Consider the following 21,983-nt stretch of genomic DNA (forward strand, 5'->3'; position numbering starts at 1 on the left):
TAAGTTCTGCTTACAGTCTGATTGCCAGAGACAGGACATGTCCACGTCAAGTATAAACTCCAGACAGACATCTCCACATCACTACATACCCACAACGCGTCCTTGCATAGGGATTACATGGCAACCTGTTGCCTCCGCTGCATATATCCGGATCCAAAAGCCAGAAATCCAGCTCAGTCCGGAAAAATACCAGGCCTGTATATCACAATGATGTGACAATATTGATGTACGATAATTTGGCCATATTGTACAGCCCTACTGTCAACTAGCTGAACACTGAATATTAATTTACATCTACATTAAAAAAATGCTTGAAGTGGCAAGGGGTTAAGAGGGCTGTAATTAGGGGGGGTCTGGGGAGTGGAGCCCCCACAGAAGTTGATAGACAGGTTTTAGCCATGCTCATGCTCCCAAGAACCAGTTTACTGAAAAAAAGTCTGAAGGACCTAAATGACATGGTGAGATGCTGAAGAGCTGCTTCACTGGATCTAGTCATCTGCAAACATTCATAGAAAATGAATGTATGAATGTTAAAGTAGCCAATCACTGGCCTGCATCAAAAAAAATATATTTGCTCGTACATACATGTGGTTCCAGTGTAAACAGGACTGTAGTTGTAAATCACAGCTTTCTTTAAGTCCTCAGGATCATAGCTGTGTTGGCTCTTTCTTGCTGTAGGGAAATAAAACCGCAGATTTACACATTGCAAAAGTCGGGCCACAAAATTAACTTTTAAATAACTTTTTTTTTTTTTTTTTTTTTTTTTTTTTTAAGTAATTTCTTCACACCTTCGTTTACAAAGAAAGCGGCGATGTAGAAGTTGATCTGGACTGCCAACGGACAGTGTGGATAGTGAGGTTTCGTCCACTCAAATGCAGATTTCTCTGGATGCCACTGTGTGCCGTAAATTGGGAAATTGTAAGCTGGAGTGAAGCAGAAACAGATACGTTGAAGGGAGCTCATCAAAACGCTAAAATTTTCCAAAACGTGCAAATAACCAGAATCAAATCCACCTTCAATTGTTGACACAAACTCTGTTTTTCCATCTGTGTTTGTGGAAAGCACTTTGTAAAAGTTTCTCAGATCTTCATTTGAGTTGAAAGTCTGAAAATAATCAGAATAAGGTTTGTTTAGTCGCACTCTTCCTCTTGCTTTGTAAGTTTCCAGAAAATTTTTGTGATGTTCATCTGTTAAACATTGGCACGTTAAACTCAGTAATAATGATTACTGTGTTTACGTGTCTGATTTCTCAATCACGTACCTCCACTGCCACACTCCACTTATGGCAGTGTGTCGACAGCGGCTCAGAACCCAGAGCTTTCACAAGTTCAGCTGGGAAGTCTTTAAACATCCTGCTGTCTTTGGCTTCTGGAAGTGAGAGAATACGCTCATTAAAACAAGACATTAAATAATACCACTTGGACATCCAGTGGAGATGGAAAGTTCACACACACCTTTGGGCTTTTAAACATTTCTATTTTATGTGCGTCCCCAGTTTCTTTTTCACCTCATTCCTATTAATAAATCGACAGATCGCCACAGAGATTTTGTTCAACCACTTCCTCAATGTTGTTGTTGTTGTTCTTGCTGTTGTCCATTCGGCTGCTCCCCTGTTCGGGGTCGCCACAGCGGACACAGCCAGATCCGCACTGTACATGTTTTACGCCGGATGCCCTTCCTGACGCAACTCCAGTTTTACCTGAAGAAACACACACAGCCAGCCACTGCTGTTCCGAAGAGGTCTCCCATCCAAGTACTAACCAGATCCTGCACTGCTTAGCTTCTGAGATCTGACGGGATCAGGCTGACACAGAGCAGACAGGCTGCTCAACCACTTCCTCAATACTATTTCAATTTAATTTTTTCAATTTATATAGCACCAAATCACAACAAAGTTGCCTCAAGGTGCTTCAAACAAGTAAGATCTAACCTTACCAACCCGCAGAGCAAGCACACAGGTGACAGTGGTAAGAATAAACTTCTTCTGAGGAAGAAACCTCAAGTGGACCAAACTCAAAGGGGTGAGCCTCTGCTTGGGCCATGCTACAGACACAAATTACAAAACAATCCACAAAACAAATATATAGGAAATGTCAGTGCACAGGACAGGAGGGTTACAGAAACAGGCACCACACCCATCTCTGGATGGAGCCGCACCTCAAACAGAGAGTAAAAAAACAGAATCAGGCATCAGAAAGACAGCAAATACAGTATAATTTGTCAGCATTAAGCAACAAGAAAAACAGAAGAAATACTAAGGTGATCGCCGACCACTAGCCCTAAGCTTCACTAAAAGACCCAGAATTTAGATAAAGTTGAGGCCTGGGCCCACTCTATTTACGAATAAAATTAATTTAAGAGTATAAAGCATAGTAACATACTATACCAGTATGCTAGCCATACGAAAGGGAAAATAGCTATGTCTTAAGTCTGGACCTGAAAGTCTCCACAGAATCTGACTGTTTTGTTGACACAGGGAGATCATTCCACAGAACAGGGGCATGATAAGAGAAAGCTCTGTGACATGCAGACTTTTTATTGACTCAAGGTACACAAAGTAGTCCTGCACCCTGAGAACGCAGAGCTCGGACCAAAACGTAGGGTTTAATTACGTCAGCTAAGTAGGGAGGTGCCAGTCTGTGAACAATTTTATAGACTAGTAGCAGAACCTTAAAATCTGATCTCACTGGGACAGGAAGCCAGTGAAGAGATGCCAAAATGGGTGTAATGTGGTCAAACTTTCTGCTTCATGTCAAAAGTCTGGCAGCAGCATTTTGAACCAATTGGAGAGCCCTAATGCTGGACTGCGGTAAACCAGAAAATAGAACACTGCAGTAGTCCAATCTAGAAGAGATAAACACATGGATCAGGGTCTCAGCATCAGCCATAGACAGGATGGGACGAAATCTTTTCTATAGTGGAAAAAAGCAGTCCTCGCAATATTTCTAATGTGGAGGCCAAAGGACAATGTAGGATCAAAAATTACCCCAAGGTTCCTCACTTTGTCCGTGTGATGTATGGCACACAAGCCGAGGCTGAGCGTTAACTGGTCAAATTGATGCTGATCTCTCACTGGACCAAAAACCATCATTTCAGTCTTATCAGAGTTTAAAAATAGGAAGTTGCTGGACATCCAACTTCTCACTGATGCAAGGCAATCTTCTAAGGATTTTATGTGGATGAGATTACCAGCAGTTACTGGCATGTATAACTGAGTATCAGCATAGCAGTGAAAGGTAATCCCAAAATCCCACAATATGTCACCAAGCAGTGCTATATAAAGGGAGAAAAGCAGGCGGCCTAAGACGGACCCCTGTGGAACCCCAAATTTCATGTCACTAAGGTTAGAGGTAGTGTTACTGTATAAAACACAGTGAGAACGACTGGTCAGGTATGATGTCAACCATGCAAGAGTACTCCCAGTAATCCCAAAATGATTTTCCAGCCTATCGAGTAGAATATGATGATCCACGGTATCAAATGCAGCACTGAGATCTAACAGCACCAGAACCGTAGTGGTGTCCGAATCTATTGCAAGCAGAACATCATTCACCACTTTAGTGAGAGCTGTCTCTGTGGACTGATATTTTCTAAAAGCAGACTGCAGTGGCTCAAAGAGATTATTCTCAGTAAGATAGTCCACGAGCTGTCGTGAAACCACTTTTTCCAGAATTTTAGAGCACAATGATAGATTTGATATCAGCCTATAGTTTTTCAATACACTCGGGTCGAGATTAGATTTCTTAAGTAATTAATTAATTAATTAGATGTAGGCTGGAACATGCATTTTAACAATGTGACACAGTGACAAAGAAAAAGCATGTAACTGTACATTTTTAATGAAAAATCGAGTAAAAAAGTAAAAATATATTTTATGATTTAAAAAAAAATGACTATGCTGATGACATGCCCTGCAGCCAATGTTTGACACATAAATTACCCAACTCATGTTCAAAATACATTCAGGGAGTGAAATGTAAAATATCAGGTTCAGCAACAACAATACACAAAGGAATGACAGAAACTCTGATGAGTGTGTTCATACACACCTTTAGTGAAGTTCAGGGGCAACGACACATTGTTGGTGTTGGTTTTTATCAAAATTAACTTATTGCTTGTCAAATAATTCAGCAGCTCAAATCCCAGACAGGTGCCCCACACAGGAAAATAGTCACCTCTCTTGTTTGCCTGAAACATCACACAATTTAAACAAAAAAACTGCAGCACAAAATCTGTGCAATAAAGCCTGTTAACTCTTTTACCTCAATAGCTAGGTCATAAAAGATCCTTGCTGTCTTCGCATAGCTCGATGAGACGATGCTGTTTGCTCCACCTGGAAAAAGGATCCTGTCCAAGACAGAAAGGATCTGAGTTTCCACTCTCAAAGAAACCAAAAACTCTTTGAAGCATGTGTTCTTGTTAGGAAGTGTTCCTAATGCTGATTACGTTCATACTTTCACGCTATCAATACCTGCTAATTAGTGCTACCACACAAATTCTAAACTTTCTACAGAAAAACTGGAGCACTTTGCACTTCGTGACACCACAACCTCTACACCGGTGATCCGCAACTTCTGCAATGTATTCGTCCCATGACTTGCCCCAAGAAAATAGCTGAGAAAGTGATGATTTAATCCTTATATTTAGAATAAACAGTCCGATCAGTTTTTTTTTTTTTTTGGAATGTTTTGCAGGTCTTAAATTCAGAAATTGATGTGTATTATCAAATAAAGTGAACTTGACTACACAAAATATGAAATATTTTATGTTCATACTTTCTTCAATAAATCAAAGTCAAAGTAAATTTAAGGATCAGTGCATTTTTGTTTTTTGTTTGTTGGATTTTTGTTGCAGAATTTTCCATATCGCCCCAACTTTTTTGGGTTACAAAAACTTTACCAACAATAAAATTTGATATAATTTTACAGTTTACCATAGCAATAAAGCTACTTCTCTTGGACAGGCTCCAGCTCTACTGGTGTTCCTTAATGGGAGTGAGTGGAAATCGGTAATGAATAAGTGAATCAATCAATCAATCGGTACTCTGAAGTAACTGCATTTCAATACAAAAGTAAAATTTGTCATTGTGGGGAATCAAAGGGACTGCATGTGCAAGTGTCAGTCAAACTAAACTAAATATCATTAAGTACAAACTTTTTGTATTTCAAACAGGAAAAAAAAAAAAAAACATTTTTCACACTGAAACTAATTTTTTAATTACAGCACTAAAATGCACAGAAAAAAAATGTATAAAAAAATTTACCCGTTAATTGAATTGAACAGTGTCTTATACTCCTCCATTGTCCGGTTAATCCTGTAGAAATGGAACTGAATTTTAGAGATTAGTGCCCATACGACTGGTGAATGAACAGTTTGTTCCAAAGTTTTTTTTTTTTTATTTCCTGAAGACATACACATAACTCACATGACTGGAACAACCCTCGCTCCTGCTGATTCTAGGAATTTGACATAGGACGCAGCAATAAATGCTGAACCAGACTGTGTCGGCTTGTATACCTCTTGGGACAAAATACCTTGTCAGGGGGGAAAAAAATACAGGTTTAAAAACTTCTACAAAGTACTTCAACAAAGTGACTTGTCTAGTTCTTTGTGTACATCTGGCGGTGCACCAGGAAGGACATTCAGTGTAAATCAAACAACATGCAGACAAGAAATGAGATATGTGATGCTCTTTAAGTCCCACTCACTTTGAACTGGCTGAATGAAAGCGACATGGAAAACTGTATTTCTATTGGTTCAAGTACTGATCAAGAGGAAGAACAGAAAAGTCTCTGAAATAGGCGTCATCTTGTGAATCGGTGGCATAAATATAAATAGGTCATGGCAATGCTGGTGGCACGTCTCAGCAAAATGGAGCTCCCGTCAACACCAAAGACACAATGGCTTCATGCAAAGCACAATTTCGAATTCTTATTACCTTTGCAAAGGAAGTAATATTTTCATAGGTTTGTTTGTGTGTTAGCAGGGTAACTCAAGAAGTTATGAACAGATTTCAATGAAATTCAGTGCAAGGCAAAATTTTACTCAAAAAAAAGTTGGGAGAGCATGTTAATAAAACTTGGTGAGCAGACGGATATTCCAGAAAATGAGTGATTTGTTATTGTTGTTTTTAATCAAGATCATATGATCCAGAACATGTGACATATGGAGTCTTTTCTAGTCTTTGACTTTTTTTTTTTTTGCACAATAGAACCACACAAGTGTGTCACGTCAAAATCAGTAAAACTATATACTTTTTAAAAGAAGAACAATAAAATACGTAAGCATGCACGACCAGGTTGGTTCAAAGGTCGAGAGGTGTAACAAAGTAAATAGACGCTCGGTCGGACATTGACAGCATCAGTCAAACAACTGTCTAAATCCATAATAAACACTAGAAGCACTCAGAGAGTGCAAACCTCCGCCAAGGCCATGGGGTCACTGACGCCATAACATGTACACGCCGTGGAATCATTGAACCTACACAAGTCTAACAATGATGTTTGCTCAGTAGTAAAAAATGTTTCATCTGCTGTGACTGGATAGCATGTATCCTTAGCGCTTGGCATCACAGTTTATTGCAACTTGCACCTTTCCAGAAGCTAATGTCATCTGAGCACTGATATTGATATTGCATGTGCTTATAGACAAAAACAAATAGATAAAATTCAATTTATTATTCAACTAAACTGCAAATATATGATTTTTTTTTAGATTTATGAAACACTTCTCTAAACAAGGCCATAGGGTCACTGACCCTAAAGAGATTCCCTCCTTGGCACAGTGATCTATTTCTTTTTGTCTCTTTCTCTAAAATTGTATATAATAATCATTAGATTATTAATATATAAACAAAAATAAATGTAAGAAATATTACAATTTGAAAACAAATGCACCCGAACGTGATGACAGCTGCAACTGCTTAATGCTAACTTTTAACATTGAAAATGCCATAGACATGCTAACGCGTTAGCATCATGATCCGGATCGTGATGGAAATACAAACACAGTGCACAAGATTTATAGGTCTGCAAAGCAAAACAGTGATCAGCTGATTCTATGTTTACGAATTGACACTGCGTGGGTCAGCAGTGGGTCGAGTCGGGCAAAACCTGAATTTTCAGTTTGTGTGCAGCATAAACTTCAGTTTTTCTTCCTTGGACACCAATACCACGTTTCCACACAAAAAAAAAAACTTTCAATGAATCAACACTCCAACAGGTAAAATAATCAAAGTCTCTGTCATTCTCGCTGCCCACAGTCGGTCATGATCACGCCCAGAGACTGCAGTTTACACCTCTTGCTCTTTGACCTCGCACGTGAGACCCGGAAGAGAGCGAGACGAGCGTGGACACCCTGCTCAGAGTGCCGCTCTCACTGGACCGACATTTCTGCTATTATGGAACTGTGGGATAGCTCGCGCCCATAGATTGAGCTCGCTGGACTACTTTCACTACCCTGCTCAGCGTGCTGCTCTCATTGGAGAATGTGTCTCTTCCCAGATAGATCACTTTCAGTGCAGCTTCTTGTTCTGACTTCAACACGAAGTTAACACCCAAGTCTTTCATTGCCAACTGTAAATGGTAATCAAAACATTCCAATCATATCTTTCTGAACTCTTCCGCATCAGACTCCATTGTGTCAGTCTTTACAGTGTGCTTGAGCAATAACAGGTGAAGTTGCTCATAAACTTTAAGTTTCTTAAATATTTATTACAGACAGACACTCTTAAAACTTCAGTTATTTTTATAATTATATTAGTGGTAAATTTTAGAATTAATGTAGATGAGATATACTCTTACAATTATCTAGGAAGTACTTTTTGCTCAGGAATTCAACAAGCACCTCGGCTGCGGGCGTGTACTAACACAGAATCCCCAGAAACTGGAGAGTTGTTCGGCCATAACGAGAACGTCCACTTTTAGCTTGTCATAAGCTAAGGTAGTGGCGCTCGTGAGAGTGTGGACACACTCTCACCGAACAACTGTCCAGTTTCTGGTAATACTGTGTTAGTATGCGCCTGCGGATGACGTGCTTGATGAATTCCTGCGCAAAAATTAGTTCCCAGATAATTGTGATATATTCCTGTGAAATAATGAGTATACGAGGTCTCTTAGATAATAAACCGACCCTTTTATTTTTTTTTTTAACTATATGGATTTGAATGACATGCGATTACACCAATCATGCTTGAACCCTCGTGCGCATGCGTGAGTTTTTTCACGCGTGTCGCTGACGTCATTTCCCTGTGGGCAGGCCTTGAGTGAGATGTGGTCCCGCCCTCTCGGCTGAATTCCTTTGTTTCACACGCTGCTCGAGACGGCGCGCGTTGCTTTATCAAAATTTTTTCTGGACCTGTGAGGAATATCCGAGTGGACACTATTCGAGAAATTAAGCTGGTTTTCTGTGAAAAGTTTAACAGCTGATGAGAGATTATGGGGTGTTTCTGTCGGTGTAAGGACTTCCCACGGAGCGGGACGTCTTGCAGCGCTTCCAGGCGCTGTCGTCGGCCTGTTTCGAGCTGAAAACATCCTAATTTAAGGCTTAATTCACCCAGGACATCGTGAGAGAACAGAGAAGATTCAGAAGAGGCCGGCATGAGGAATTTATGCGGACATTCCACTGTTTAAGGACATTTTTTTAATGAAAGACGTACGCGCAAATTCGCCGAGTCGTTTCCGTGACGACTCGGCAAATCTGTATGCGCCGCGACAGGAAAAACACCTCCGTGTTGAAAACCATTTGTAGAATTTAGGCGGCTTTTAATGGCTTTCAACAAGTGAGTAACTGAGAAATTGTTTAACAGCTTGGGCATGTTCCAACTTGCCCGTTAAGATTTCCAACGGAGGTGTTTTTCCTGCCGCGACCCCCCGCGGTCGGGTCCAGCCCGACATGCGACTCTGCCCGCACGTTCTTTCATTACAAAATGACCGTTAACAATGGAATGTCCGAATAAACTCCTCATGCCGACTTCTTCTGAAAGTTCTCTGTTCTCTGACGACTTACTGCGTCAACAGAGCCTGAAATGTGGAAGTTTTCAACTTGAAACGGCGAGACGCTGCCGCCTCGAAGCGCAGATCGCCGTCAGGCGCCGTGGACCGTCCTTAAAGCGACACTACCAGACCAAAAGCTCTCATCAGCCGTTAAAATTTTTACTGAAAACCAGCTGAATTTATTGAATGGTGTCCACTCAGTTGTGCCTTACAGTTTTGAAAAAATTTTTATCAAACAAAGCAACAGTCTCTGAGCCATTCCTAAACAATGAAAAAAATCGACGAGCGGGTGGACGACTCCTCACTCAACGACTGCCCACAGGCGAATGACGTAACCGACCGGCGTGAAAAAACTCTCGCATGCCCACGAGGGTTCAAGCATGTCTGATGTAATCACACGTGATTCAAATCCATATGGTTTTTGAAAAAAATAATAAGGTCGGATACTTTTCTAATAGACCTCGTATCTTATCTAAATTCATTCTAAAATTTAACAGTAATAAAATTATTAAAATAACGGAAGTTTTAAGAGTGGCCATAATAAATATTTAAGAAACTTAAGGTTTATGAGCAACTTCACTTGTTATTGCTCAAGTACACTGTAAACACTGACATGATGGAGTTTGATGCGGAAGAATTCAGAAAGATACGATTGGAATGTTTTGATTACCATTTACAGTTGGCGATGAAAGACTTGGGTGTTAACTTCGCGTTAAAGTCAGAACAAGAAGCTGCACTGAAAGAGATTTGTTTGGGAAGAGACAGTCACTCCAACGAGAGCGGCACGCTGAGCAGTAGAGGTGGGTGGATCGATCCTAATATCGATAATAACGCTGGTATTGATACTGAACGATCCTTGTGTAAAAGATCAATATTCAAGCTTTTTTTCCTCTCCCACATGCACTGACTGCTGCGCACGCAGATTCATCAAAGTCTACTCTCTGTCTGTAAGAGCAGCGCTGCACTGTGCCACACAACACGGAGCAGGGCACCCTCCCCCGCCCACTCAGCGCTCTCCTCGAGTCAACACATGACACTACGGAGAAACCGCAGAAAATGAATCAACAGCAAGCTGTACAGTTTGCAATAGGGCTGTTAAATACAGTGGAAACACAACTAACCTCTACAAGCACATGAAAAACCATGCAGCAGAAAACGCGGAGCTGCAGAAACCGAGAGGAGAGACATCCCAGACAGCAAATAGATCCGGGCCGGATGTAGACCAACATCTGGTACCAATCCTGAAAACAGATCCGGTCCAGACAGTTTTTGCCCCCAGGCCCAGATCCGGCACAGCTCCGCTTTACAGTTCTGGAACAGATCCGGACCAGATCTGAACTGCATCCGCAAAACACCAACCGTTTACAGACCATATCTGGCACGGATCTGGGACAGATGTGGTCCGCATCACAGCACCGTGGCAGGAACATGGGGCATAAAGATAAGCAATTTTATCTGCACTCGGTAGAAACTATCTATTAGCAGTTGTAAACTCTGTACTCTAACTCAGCCACATGGGGTGTGCAGCCAGTACATTCTGAGTGCCGGTCCCAAGCCCGGATAAATGAGGAGGGTTGCGTCAGGAAGGGCGTCCGGCGTAAAACAAGCCAACCCAACTATGCAGACTCAGAATCGAATTCCCATACCGGATCGGTCGCGGCCCGGGTTAACAACGTCCGCCACCGGTGCTATTGCCCAACAGGGTGCCGGTGGAAATTGGGCTACTGCTGGGCGAAGACGACGAAGAAGAGGAGGAAAACGTTGCCACGAACAGCGGGAGAAGAACAAAACTAGAAGGGTGGAAATGAGAGTGGGGACTTTGAATGTTGGTAGTATGACTGGTAAAGGGAGAGAGCTGGCTGATATGATGGAGAGGAGAAAGGCAGACATACTGTGTGTGCAAGAGACCAAGTGGAAGGGAAGTAAGAGCAGGAGCATCGGCGGTGGGTACAAGTTGTTGTACCATGGTGAGGACAGGAAGAGAAATGGTGTTGGGGTCATTTTAAAGGAAGAGTATGTTAAAAGTGTGTTGGAGGTTAAGCGAGTGTCTGACAGGCTGATGAGTGTGAAGTTGGAAATTGAAGGGGTGATGATGAATATCATCAGTGCATATGCCCCACAGGTAGATTGTGAGATGAAGGAGAAAGAAGATTTCTGGAGTGTGTTAGATGAGGTGGTAGAGAGTGTGCCCAAGCATGAAAGAGTGGTGATAGGAGCAGACTTCAATGGGCATGTTGGTGAAGGGAACAGAGGTGATGAGGAAGTAATGGGTAGATATGGTATCAAGGATAGGAATGGGGAAGGACAGATGGTAGTTGATTTTGCAAAAAGGATGGAAATGGCTGTGGTGAATACCTACTTTAAGAAAAGGGAGGAGCACAGGGTAACATATAAGAGTGGAGGAAGGTGCACACAGGTGGACTACATTCTTTATAGGAGATGCAAGCTAAAAGAAATCACAGACTGTAAGGTGGTAGCAGGAGAGAGTGTCACTAGACAGCATAGGATGGTTGTTTGTAGGATGACTTTAGAGGTAAAGAAGAAGAAGAGAGTGAGAGCTCAACAAAGGATCAGATGGTGGAAGCTGAAGGAGGAAGACTGTTGTGTGAAATTTAGCGAGCAGGTGAGAGAAGCACTAGTTGGAGAGGAAGCAATTTTGGACAACTGGAAAAGTACTGCAGATGTGGTGAGGGAGACAGCTAGGGCAGTACTGGGTATGACATCTGGACAGTGGAAGGAAGACAAGGAGACTTGGTGGTGGAATGAAGAGGTCCAGGAAAGCATAAGGAGAAAGAGGTTGGCGAAAAAGTTTTGGGATAGTCGGAGAGATGAAGAAAGTAGACAGGAGTACAAGGAGATGCGGCGTAAGGCGAGAAGAGAAGTAGCAAAAGCAAAGGAAAAGGCATATTGTGAGCTGTACAAGAAGTTGAATAGTAAGGAAGGAGAAAAGGACTTGTACCGATTGTCCAGAAAAAGGGACAGAGCTGGAAAGGATGTGCAGCAGGTTAGGGTGGTAAAAGATGCACATGGTAATGTGCTGACAAGTGAGGAGTGTGTGCTGAGAAGGTGGAGGGAATATTTTGAAGAGTTGATGAATAAAGAAAATGAGCGAGAGAAAAAGGCTGGATGATGTGGTGAGAGTAAATCAGGAAGTAAAAGAGATTAGCAAGGAAGAAGTGAGGGCTGCTATGAAGAGGATGAAGAGTGGAAAAGCAGGTGGTCCAGATGACATTCCAATGGAGGCATGGAAATGTCTAGGAGACATGGCAGTAGAGTTTCTAACCAGATTGTTTAATAAAATCTTGGAAAGTGAGAGGATGCCTGAGGAGTGGAGACAAAGTGTGCTGGTTCCTATTTTCAAGAACAAGGGTGATGTGCAGAGCTGCAGTAACTACAGAGGCATAAAGCTGATCAGCCACAGCATGAAGTTATGGGAAAGAGTAGTAGAAGCTAGGCTTAGAAAACAGGTGAAGATCTGTGAGCAGCAATATGGTTTCATGCCGAGAAAGAGCACTACAGATGCAATTTTTGCTCTGAGAATACTGTTGGAAAAGTACAGAGAAGGACAGAAAGAGTTACATTGTGTGTTTGTGGACTTAGAAAAAGCTTATGATAGGGTGCCAAGAGAAGAGTTGTGGTATTGTATGAGGAAGTCTGGAGTGGCAGAGAAGTATGTTAGGGTAGTGCAGGACATGTACAAGAATAGTGTGACAGCGGTGAGATGCACAGTCGGAATGACAGACTCATTCAAGGTGGAGGTGGGATTACACCAAGGATCAGCTCTGAGTCCTTTCTTGTTTGCAGTGGTGATGGACAGGTTGACAGATGAGATCAGACAGGAGTCCCCATGGACTATGATGTTTGCAGATGACATTGTGATCTGTAGTGAGAGTAGAGAGCAAGTTGTGTCTAGTCTGGAGAAGTGGAGATATGCTTTGGAGAGAAGGGGAATGAAAGTCACTAGAAGCAAGACTGAGTACATGTGTGTGAATGAGAGGGAGCCCAGTGGAATAGTGCAGTTACAAGGAGCAGAAGTGGTGAAAGTAGATGAGTTTAAATATTTGAGGTCAACTGTTTAAAGTAATGGAGAGTGTGGTAGAGAGGTGAAGAAGAGAGTGCAGGCAGAGTGGAGTGGGTGGAGAAAGGTGGCAGGAGTGATTTGTGAGACAGTGGCACTAACAAAAAGACAGGAGGCAGAGCTGGAGGTGGCAGAGCTGAAGATGTTGAGATTCTCTTTGGGAGTGACAAGAATGGACAAGATTAGGAATGAACATATCAGAGGGACAGCGCAGGTGGGACGGTTTGGAGACAAAGTCAGAGAGGTGAGATTGAGATGGTTTGGACATGTGCAGAGGAGGGACCCAGGGTATATAGGGAGAAGGATGCTGAGGATGGAGCCACCAGGCAGGAGGAGAAGAGGGAGACCAAAGAGGAGGTTCACGGATGTGCTGAGAGAGGACATGCAGGTGGTTGGTGTGACAGAGGAAGATACAGAGGACAGGGTGAGATGGAAACGATTGATCTGCTGTGGCGACCCCTAACGGGAACAGCCGAAAGACAAAGAAGAAGAAACTCTGTACTCTGTAATCGTGATCGTCACTGAGGCTTTTTTAAATGCTTATTGCAAAGCGGTTTGTTTCTTTACGACAATCAAGTTTTATAAGTCCAGGGACACTGATCTGTGTGTTATAGATACAAATCAGTTTCCTTGGATCCACGGAACTTACCCCTGTAAAACTTGTTCCTGCCATGGTGCTGTGATGCGGTCCACATCTGCCCCAGATCCGTACCAGATATGGTCTGTAAACGGTTGGTCTTTTGCGGATCCAGTTCAGATCTGGTCCGGATCTGTTCCAGAACTGCAAAGCGGAGCCGTGCCGGATCTGGGCCAGGGTATAAAAACTGTCTGGACCGAATCTGTTTTCAGGATTGGTACCAGATGTTGGACTACATCCGGCCTGTACCCATTTGCTGTCTGGGATCCCCCATTCCCTGGCCCTGACACTGTTTACAGTATTTGTTGTGGTGTGTTAATTGTATTGTGGTTTGTCAGCCCTCTACCTCAGGAGATTTTAAGTTGTGTTGAGTGATATTTTTTAAAACAAAAATGTTCATTGTGATAATAAAGTATTTTGTTGTCACGTACAATGTTTGTCGAAATTCTATCCTAGGTCTTTTGGATCCTTTGGATCTATGAAGCTTAAATATGAAAAGTATCAATATCAGCGATACTGGGCCTGTATTTACTTGGTATCAGATCAATACTAAAATTCCCAGTATCACCCACCTCTACTGAGCAGTTTCGCAAAAGTAGTCCGGCGAGCTCAATCTGTGGGTGTGAGCTATCCCACAGTTCTATGGCAAGCCAACAGTGCCACAATTATGCCACTTTCAGACGCGTTTCACCAAAAATACGCAGTAAAAAATACCATTTTATCAGTTATTACGGCACTTTTTACGCTGTAATTAAAGATGCCATTAAATGCGGCTTAATGTGTCAAACAACATGCCGTTTTTACGCCGCAATGGAACCCTTAAAAAAAAAAAAAAAAAAACACAGTTCAGATGGCCACAATGCGCGTAAAATACACGCGTCTGTGCACTTCACGATGCGCGTAAAAACGAAATTTGTGTGGTATGATAATTATCTCCAGCCTCCTTTTCTCTCAGCCACTGAACTTGAAGTGTTTGTGTCCAATCGCTGAACAAGACAAGCAGACAGAATCAGTCCAGCACAGATCTCTGTGCGGCAAAGTTTGCTCCAACTTACCTGTTGTGTCATTTAACATCGGCTAGTATTTTGGGGGTTAGGCAGGAAAATATGTCATAAATTAACATCCTCTTTCATATATCGTTTCACTGTTTTTTTTTTAATAAATACACTTCCCTCCTTATTTATTTGAAGGATTTTACGCATGTGTTTTGTAACTATGGTTGTGGTGCAGCGGTAAGACTCCTGTCTACTGTTTAGCGCTTTTCAGGTTTGAATCCCGTGAGTGGCATGTTTTTTATTTTTTACCAGAAAAACTCCTTTTGAGATTTAGAACATCTTTTCCAAAGGAGTCCTGGCCAAGATAAACAGCAGCAAATACAAAGCACGGTTACACTTTTACACAAACAAAGGGCAAATAAAAAGATGAGAAAAATTTAAATTACAGGCATACTATAATTTACCAAGTGCATATTATGGAGTTGGCCTCAAGTGCTCTCAATGTGGATTTAAAAGCGCTCAGTGAAATGAATACTTTTAATTTCCACTCCTTCACTGATCGCTGTTTTGAAAACTAAGAAACAAATGTTCTTCTTTTATAAAGAAAGTCAAATCAGAATATTATTTGTCTGTCACCACTAATAACCTCAACAGCCCACAGGAACTTTGGAAAGTTATTAGATCTCTGTGAGTAACAGCTCTCACACGTTTTAAAGGATACTGTTCCTGTCTATGTTAGGATGGAGATGTTGAATTGTATTAACAAACATTTTTTTATCTTCTGGCTCTTTGTTTGACTCTGTGAGATCCATCGCTGTGAAATCTTGCAAGGCCTCGCAATGTACACTGGTCAGCCTGCCAACTTTATATCTTTCTCTGTTCAGGAAGTTCATCAAGCTCTTAAAGCTTTAGATCGTAGGAAATCATGTGGCCCTGATTTCATTGATCCTTACTTTTTGAAGCGAGCAGCTGATTTTCTAGCGGAGCTTCTTGCATATCGTTTTAACCTTACAGTGGAAATTAATGAAATTCCCTTGTGATCATGTTGAAAGCTATACCACATTATTTGTCTGATCATGAAGATTCCAAAAAAGGTATAGTTTGGTCTATCTATGACTGAATATTATGGAGTCATGGGGTAGAAAGAGCAAAAATAGTGACAAAGGTCAGTTTCAGTTTGTACAGGGGTCAAAAGTTAAAGTTGGTCCAATTCTGATAAAAAGTGGTGCAAATTATTGGTTGAGGTAATAGGGTTTTAAAAAGGAATAGTTTGCACCATGTGTCACACTTCGTTATCATGTTACAGGGTAACATATGTCACATGTCATAGAATCCAATGGACGTCGACCTTTTATGACCTTTACTTTGGAGACCAAACATTCAACACATCAAAACTATTCTGTTTATTAATCTTATTAGCACAACCAATAATTTGCACCTACCTGGCTGCCAAATGAAAATTTAGGTGGCTCATATTCTTCTACAAAGGATGATGTCTAAGAAGTATTTGTGCCAAATTTGGTGCTTGGTGCCTCTGTAGATATTCTGTCATCTGCTTCACTATAGTATGTAAATCAGCTTTTGTTCTCCCTTTACTAAAAGACTGCTATCCAGTGATTTTAACTAATTATACACCAACATCTAATCGAGCAGTGCTGGCCAAAATTCTTGACATTCTGGCGTGTGAACAAGTAAAAGATGGGGACGAGTCTGTCTACAGACAGAGATCGGTCACCTGGTGTCCTGGTGCAAATAGAACAAGCTGGAGCTCAACACCCTCAAGACAGTGAGGATGGTTGTTGACTTCAGAAAGAACCCAGTCCTGTGTGACTCCCCAGTTGCCATTGTCCACAGCATGTCTTTTTCCTGGTTCTCTCCCTCAGCCCCAACCAGTCCCAGCAGAAGACTGCCCCTCCCTGAGCCTGGTTCTGCTGGAGGTTTCTTCCTGTTAAAAGGGAGTTTTTCCTTCCCACTGTAGCCAAGTGCTTGCTCACAGGGGGTCGTTTTGACCGTTGGGGTTTTACATAATTATTGTATGGCCTTGCCTTACAATATAAAGCGCCTTGGGGCAACTGTTTGTTGTGATTTGGCGCTATATAAAAAAATTGATTGATTGACTGATTATAGAGTCCTTCTGCTACCTATGGATCACTATTACCAGGACCTCAAGTAGGAGCTGAACGTCAGCTCTCTCATCAAGAGAACAAAACAGAGGATGTACTTTCTACGGCAGCTGAGGAAGCTCAACCTGCCACAAACAATGATGGTGAACATCTACACCACCATCTTTGTCTGTCACCACTAATAACCTAAACAGCCACAGAAATTTTGGAAAGTTATTAAATCTCTCTCTGAGGAATAGCTATCAATGACATGTTATGTTTCCATGTACCTCGTGTCTTCACCGAATCAGGAAAGAATGCCTTTAGTTTTTCAGCTTCCTTTGATTGGAACGTTCTCCAATCTGAACTGAAACTGTCCAGACTGACTTCCTTGAACACCTTCCAGTTATTTTAATGAGACTGGAAATGGGATTCGTTTATGCAGTCCCTATGTTTCTAAAACTAAATCTGCCTGATAATTTATATCATGTGCAATGTTATTATGATCAAGTCGATTGTATTTTATTGATCACCATCGTTGTTGATGTTAAACTGTCCATGATGACATGTGCTGCTGCCTTTCTTGGCCAGGTCTTTGTTGCAAAAGAGGCTTCAATCTCAGTGGAACTCTACCTGGTTAAATAAAGGTTATTATTATTTTTAAATCTGATGGTCTGTGTTCTGAATTTGTTTCCACAAAGGGGTGCCACAGGGTTCTGTGAGCAGGGTGGAGCGGGGATAGAAAGAGTTTTCATTATTTATAAACTCAAAAGTGAAAATGATGGTTGAAACAGACTTAATCAACGGAAGGAAAAATAAAATAAGTTTTAACACAAAAATATATAACAATTCTAACAGTTTCAATGACGCACATGGCTTTTAGATGACGACAAATTAAGCATGAAATGTACTTTCTACTATCGTGTGATAAACTAGCATACATTCACGCTGCTATTGTCATTTTGACCTTACCGATAACTGGACTGTCGTTTCTCTTGACTGCCGAATAAACTGGCAACAACAAAAAATACAAAAACACGACCATTTTCGACCAAAACAAGTCACGACACACGAGCTACTGCTGCTGCTGCAGCTGCTTCTTCTTGCAATTTATTGGCGGTTGGCATCCAGAATGTTGCATTACCGCCACCAACTGTACAATTGTGAAACTACAGATGTGGAGCATCGACGAAGGAGTGACAAAAAATAAATAAATAAAAATAACTAGATAAAAAAGGTTAACTAAATCCTATCAAAAAGCCCTGTGTTGTCACGCGAACTTTGCCCAGTCTGACCAAAATTAAGTTTTGGTTGCTCCCCGCCTCAGGGCAGACAACCACTGAGTGCTTCTGATTGGCTCACACAGACGTAGGACCGGCTGGTTCCCGCCTCCTTCTTTGTTACTGTGCACATTTTTATGCATAATCGACTCATAAAATTCTATTCATAATAGTTTTTAGCTCCAGTATTAAGTGTTTTTCACTGACATGCAAAATTAAAGCAGAACAGCAAATAAATAAATAAATGCCGTGTCAACTCAAAACAAAAATCTGCCCGGAAGTGACGTACCTTTGCTGTTGCGTTTCCGTGTCTTTTAGAGTTCCAAGAGACATTTTGTCAGGATGATGATCAGCTTTCGAAACAATTAATTTTGAAAAGAAAAAATTGTATTTTTTTTTTAGTGTGCCTGTCTACAGTCAGAGTTCTGTTATATTTAAACTTCCGTTTATAGGAAACAACTGGTCCTTCACAATTAAAGCATCCCATTCATGGTGAAGTAATTTATTGATAGTACTGTATTTCAAATTGAATTTCCAACAAAATGAACTTGTAATAAATTTGTAAATTATAGAAACGAATGATGTTCAAACTAAAATTTTCGGAGCAATTGTGAAAATTATAAAAATAATATCTCTGAACTGATCGTCCTTATCACCACTTTGTTTTGTCAGCTACCTCGCAGTAAAAACATTATTTTTATTGAGATAGCATTCCAAATCCAAATAATACTTAATGTCCGTATTTTTGTGAAATGGAATAACAAACAATAAATGACTGCAGACTACTTAGGATCAATAATACTGGTTTTAGATTTAAATAGAATACTTTTACTTTGAAGTACATTCACAAAACCCAGAAATCTTGGATTAAGACATGAAATATGTTGAGCTTAGAATTTACTCTTTGTATCACAGTATCAACACCCCTCAACATACACACAAATGTACCCGTTATTGGTCCAGTCAGTAAACTTACCCAATTTCTTGGTGTTGTGGGAATCAGAAAAGTTTTATCCACTCTGACCTCCGATACAATACCGCTGGTGTGGTACTGTCTATTCTTTGAGATACAATCATCTTTCTTTGGCAGAATTCTTGGTGGTTCTAAGGTGAAGCTTGACAAAGCTGTAGCGCCCCCCCCCCCCAAAAAAAAGAGTATTCCCACCATCAACAGCACTTGACATTTGTCATCAAAAGTGTTGTGCTATTTTACTGTCAGGTTTTTGTTCTCCCTTGGTTTGTATGCTTCTGTAGTACAAGTCACAGCTAGCTCATACAAAAATATACAGTAGTGTTCAGAATAATAGTAGTGCCATGTGACTAAAAAGATTAATCCAGGTTTTGAGTATATTTCTTATTGTTACATGGGAAACAAGGTACCAGTAGATTCAGTAGATTCTCACAAATCCAACAAGACCAAGCATTCATGATATGCACACTCTTAATACTATGAAATTGGGCTATTAGTAAAAAAAATAAAGTAGAAAAGGGGGTGTTCACAATAATAGTAGCATCTGCTGTTGACGCTACAAACTCAAAACTATTATGTTCAAACTGCTTTTTTGGCAATCCTGTGAATCACTAAACTAGTATTTAGTTGTATAACCACAGTTTTTCATGATTTCTTCACATCTGCGAGGCATTGATTTTGTTGGTTTGGAACCAAGATTTTGCTCATTTACTAGTGTGCTTGGGGTCATTGTCTTGTTGAAACACCCATTTCAAGGGCATGTCCTCTTCAGTATAAGGCAACATGACCTTTTCAAGTATTTTGACATATCCAAACTGATCCATGATACCTGGTATGCAATAGGCCCAACACCATAGTAGGAGAAACATGCCCATATCATGATGCTTGCACCACCATGCTTCACTGTAAACCGTGGCTTGTATTCAGAGTTTGGGGGTCATCTCACAAACTGTCTGTGGCCCTTGGACCCAAAAAGAACAATTTTACTCTCATCAGTCCACAAAATATTCCTCCATTTCTCTTTAGGCCAGTTGATGTGTTCTTTGGCAAATTGTAACCTCTTCTGCACGTCTTTTATTTAACAGAGGGACTTTGCAAGGGATTCTTGCAAATAAATTAGCTTCACACAGGCGTCTTCTAACTGTCACAGCACTTACAGGTAACTCCAGACTGTCTTTGATCATCCTGGAGCTGATCAATGGGTGAACCTTTGCCATTCTGGTTATTCTTCTATCCATTTTGATGGTTGTTTTCCATTTTCTTCCAATGTCTGTTTTTTTTTTTTTTTTTTTTGTCCATTTTAAAGCATTGGAGATCATTGTAGATGAACAGCCTATAATTTTTTGCACCTGCGTATAAGTTTTCCCCTCTCCAGTCAACTTTTTAATCAAACTACGATGTCTTGAACGTCCCATTTTCCTCAGGCTTTCAAATAGAAAAGCATGTTCAACAGGTGCTGGCTTCATCCTTAAATAGGGGACACCTGATTCACACCTGTTGTTGATGATACCAGTAATCATGGAAGCAGATGTTTGCATGAACAAATTTTAGGGGGTACATTAGAGTGCTATTACCACTTTGGTTAAAGTAAAGGATTTAAGACTTCTATGCACACAAAATGTTTATTTTCCTCATTTTTTGTTAACAAATTTGTAAAAAGTCCATGTTCATGAGATCTTCATCTTTTTCTGAGAGAATCAATCCACGTTGCTGCTGTCACATATCAAGATACTGATAAAACAGCACAATTGTTGCACTATTGTCTGGTTTTCCACAGTCCAGCATTAGGACTCTCCAATTGGTTCCAAATGCTGCTGCCAGACTTTTGACAGGAAGCCGAAGGTTTGACCACATTACACCCATTTTGGCATCTCTTCACTGACTTCTTGTCACAGTGAGATCCAATTTCAACATTAAATAAAAAAACTTGTGTAGTTCATGCAGTTTCTCTTTATAAATAAATTTGCTGAATGTCTAAGGGTTTAACCCTCTGGGGCCGATGCCGTCTTATATGACAGCTGAGACCAAGCTTTGCTAAATTATAAATAACTTTTTAATGATATGAGATAGAAACTTACTTTTTTTTTCTGAAAAGTTAACTCTGCAGACATTCGAGCCACCATCCACCATCTTTGTACTCCTCATAGAAGCTGTGTGATGACGTGAGCAATGTGAGTGTCCAATAGGAATTGGTTTACCGTCACATTGGTTTTTCAAAATCCAATCGTAGGGCAGATTCACCTCACGTGACAAACCAAAGATTGTTTGTAGGAGTGATGTGTTACTAGTTTATTATAGCTTGCTGTGTTGAATAAATGTGTGGAAAATTATTTTCCACTTTACTTTTTCCTTTCTTATTTCTGATTATAAACCTTTATTACACTCATAAAATACAACTATAGCACATATATTTTGAAAGTACAGGTTGTCCAGAAAAAAGAGACATAAAACTTGATTGTGGGATGCAGGGAGAGTTGTTAACAGCAATAATAAAACATTCATTCCAGGTGCGTGAACTGTCCAAAAAAATGCCCTCAGACCCCAGAGGGTTTAACCACTGAATCTGAAACATGATGATAGATGTGTGAAACAACGTGGAAAAAGTCTCTTTGCCAAAGGGTATTCCATGTGACATCAGTGACCCTATGGCCTTGGCAGAGTTTTGCGCTGTCTGAGTGTTTCTAGTTTATTAATAGAAATGTGGCAACAAAATAAACCGTGGAAGCACGTTTATTTGCCAGCGCATCCAAGGACCCCAGAGGGTTAAGTGAGCAATGAATGTTCACCAAATGTCCTTTTTTTTTTTTTTGTAAAATAGAAATGTTTAAAAGCCCAAAGGTGTGTGTGAACTTTCCATCTCCACTGGATGTTCAAGTGGTATTATTTAATGTCTTGTTTTAATGAGCGTATTGTTTGTCTCATTTCTAG

General features: G+C 40.7%; 1 protein-coding gene across 1 annotated transcript; it reads right to left on the reverse strand.

The window, feature by feature from the left end:
* Positions 1 to 482: 482 nt before the first annotated feature.
* On the reverse strand, positions 483 to 17,919 carry ggh (gamma-glutamyl hydrolase (conjugase, folylpolygammaglutamyl hydrolase)). The gene is made up of 9 exons (XM_034180470.1): positions 17,778 to 17,919; positions 5,426 to 5,534; positions 5,264 to 5,314; positions 4,263 to 4,347; positions 4,050 to 4,188; positions 1,262 to 1,368; positions 1,014 to 1,104; positions 789 to 923; positions 483 to 672 (listed from the first exon to the last, which is right to left on the reverse strand). Exons 1-9 carry the CDS (start codon positions 17,848 to 17,850, stop codon positions 557 to 559), a joined length of 906 nt encoding a protein of 301 aa, XP_034036361.1. The 5' UTR covers positions 17,851 to 17,919; the 3' UTR covers positions 483 to 556.
* Between the last annotated feature and the right edge of the window lie 4,064 nt (positions 17,920 to 21,983).

Source organism: Thalassophryne amazonica, chromosome 1 (genome assembly GCF_902500255.1).
Source record: "Thalassophryne amazonica chromosome 1, fThaAma1.1, whole genome shotgun sequence".
Classification (NCBI taxonomy): domain Eukaryota; kingdom Metazoa; phylum Chordata; class Actinopteri; order Batrachoidiformes; family Batrachoididae; genus Thalassophryne; species Thalassophryne amazonica.

Coding starts and splice junctions, on each gene's coding strand:
- ggh (XM_034180470.1), bottom strand. CDS start 17,850: ATGGTCGTGTTTTTGTATTTTTTGTTGTTGCCAGTTTATTCGGCAGTC. Junction 4,189..4,262: donor TTTATGACCTAGCTATTGAG/GTAAAAGAGTTA, acceptor GTGATGTTTCAG/GCAAACAAGAGAGGTGACTA. Junction 673..788: donor CGCTTTCTTTGTAAACGAAG/GTGTGAAGAAAT, acceptor ATTTCCCTACAG/CAAGAAAGAGCCAACACAGC.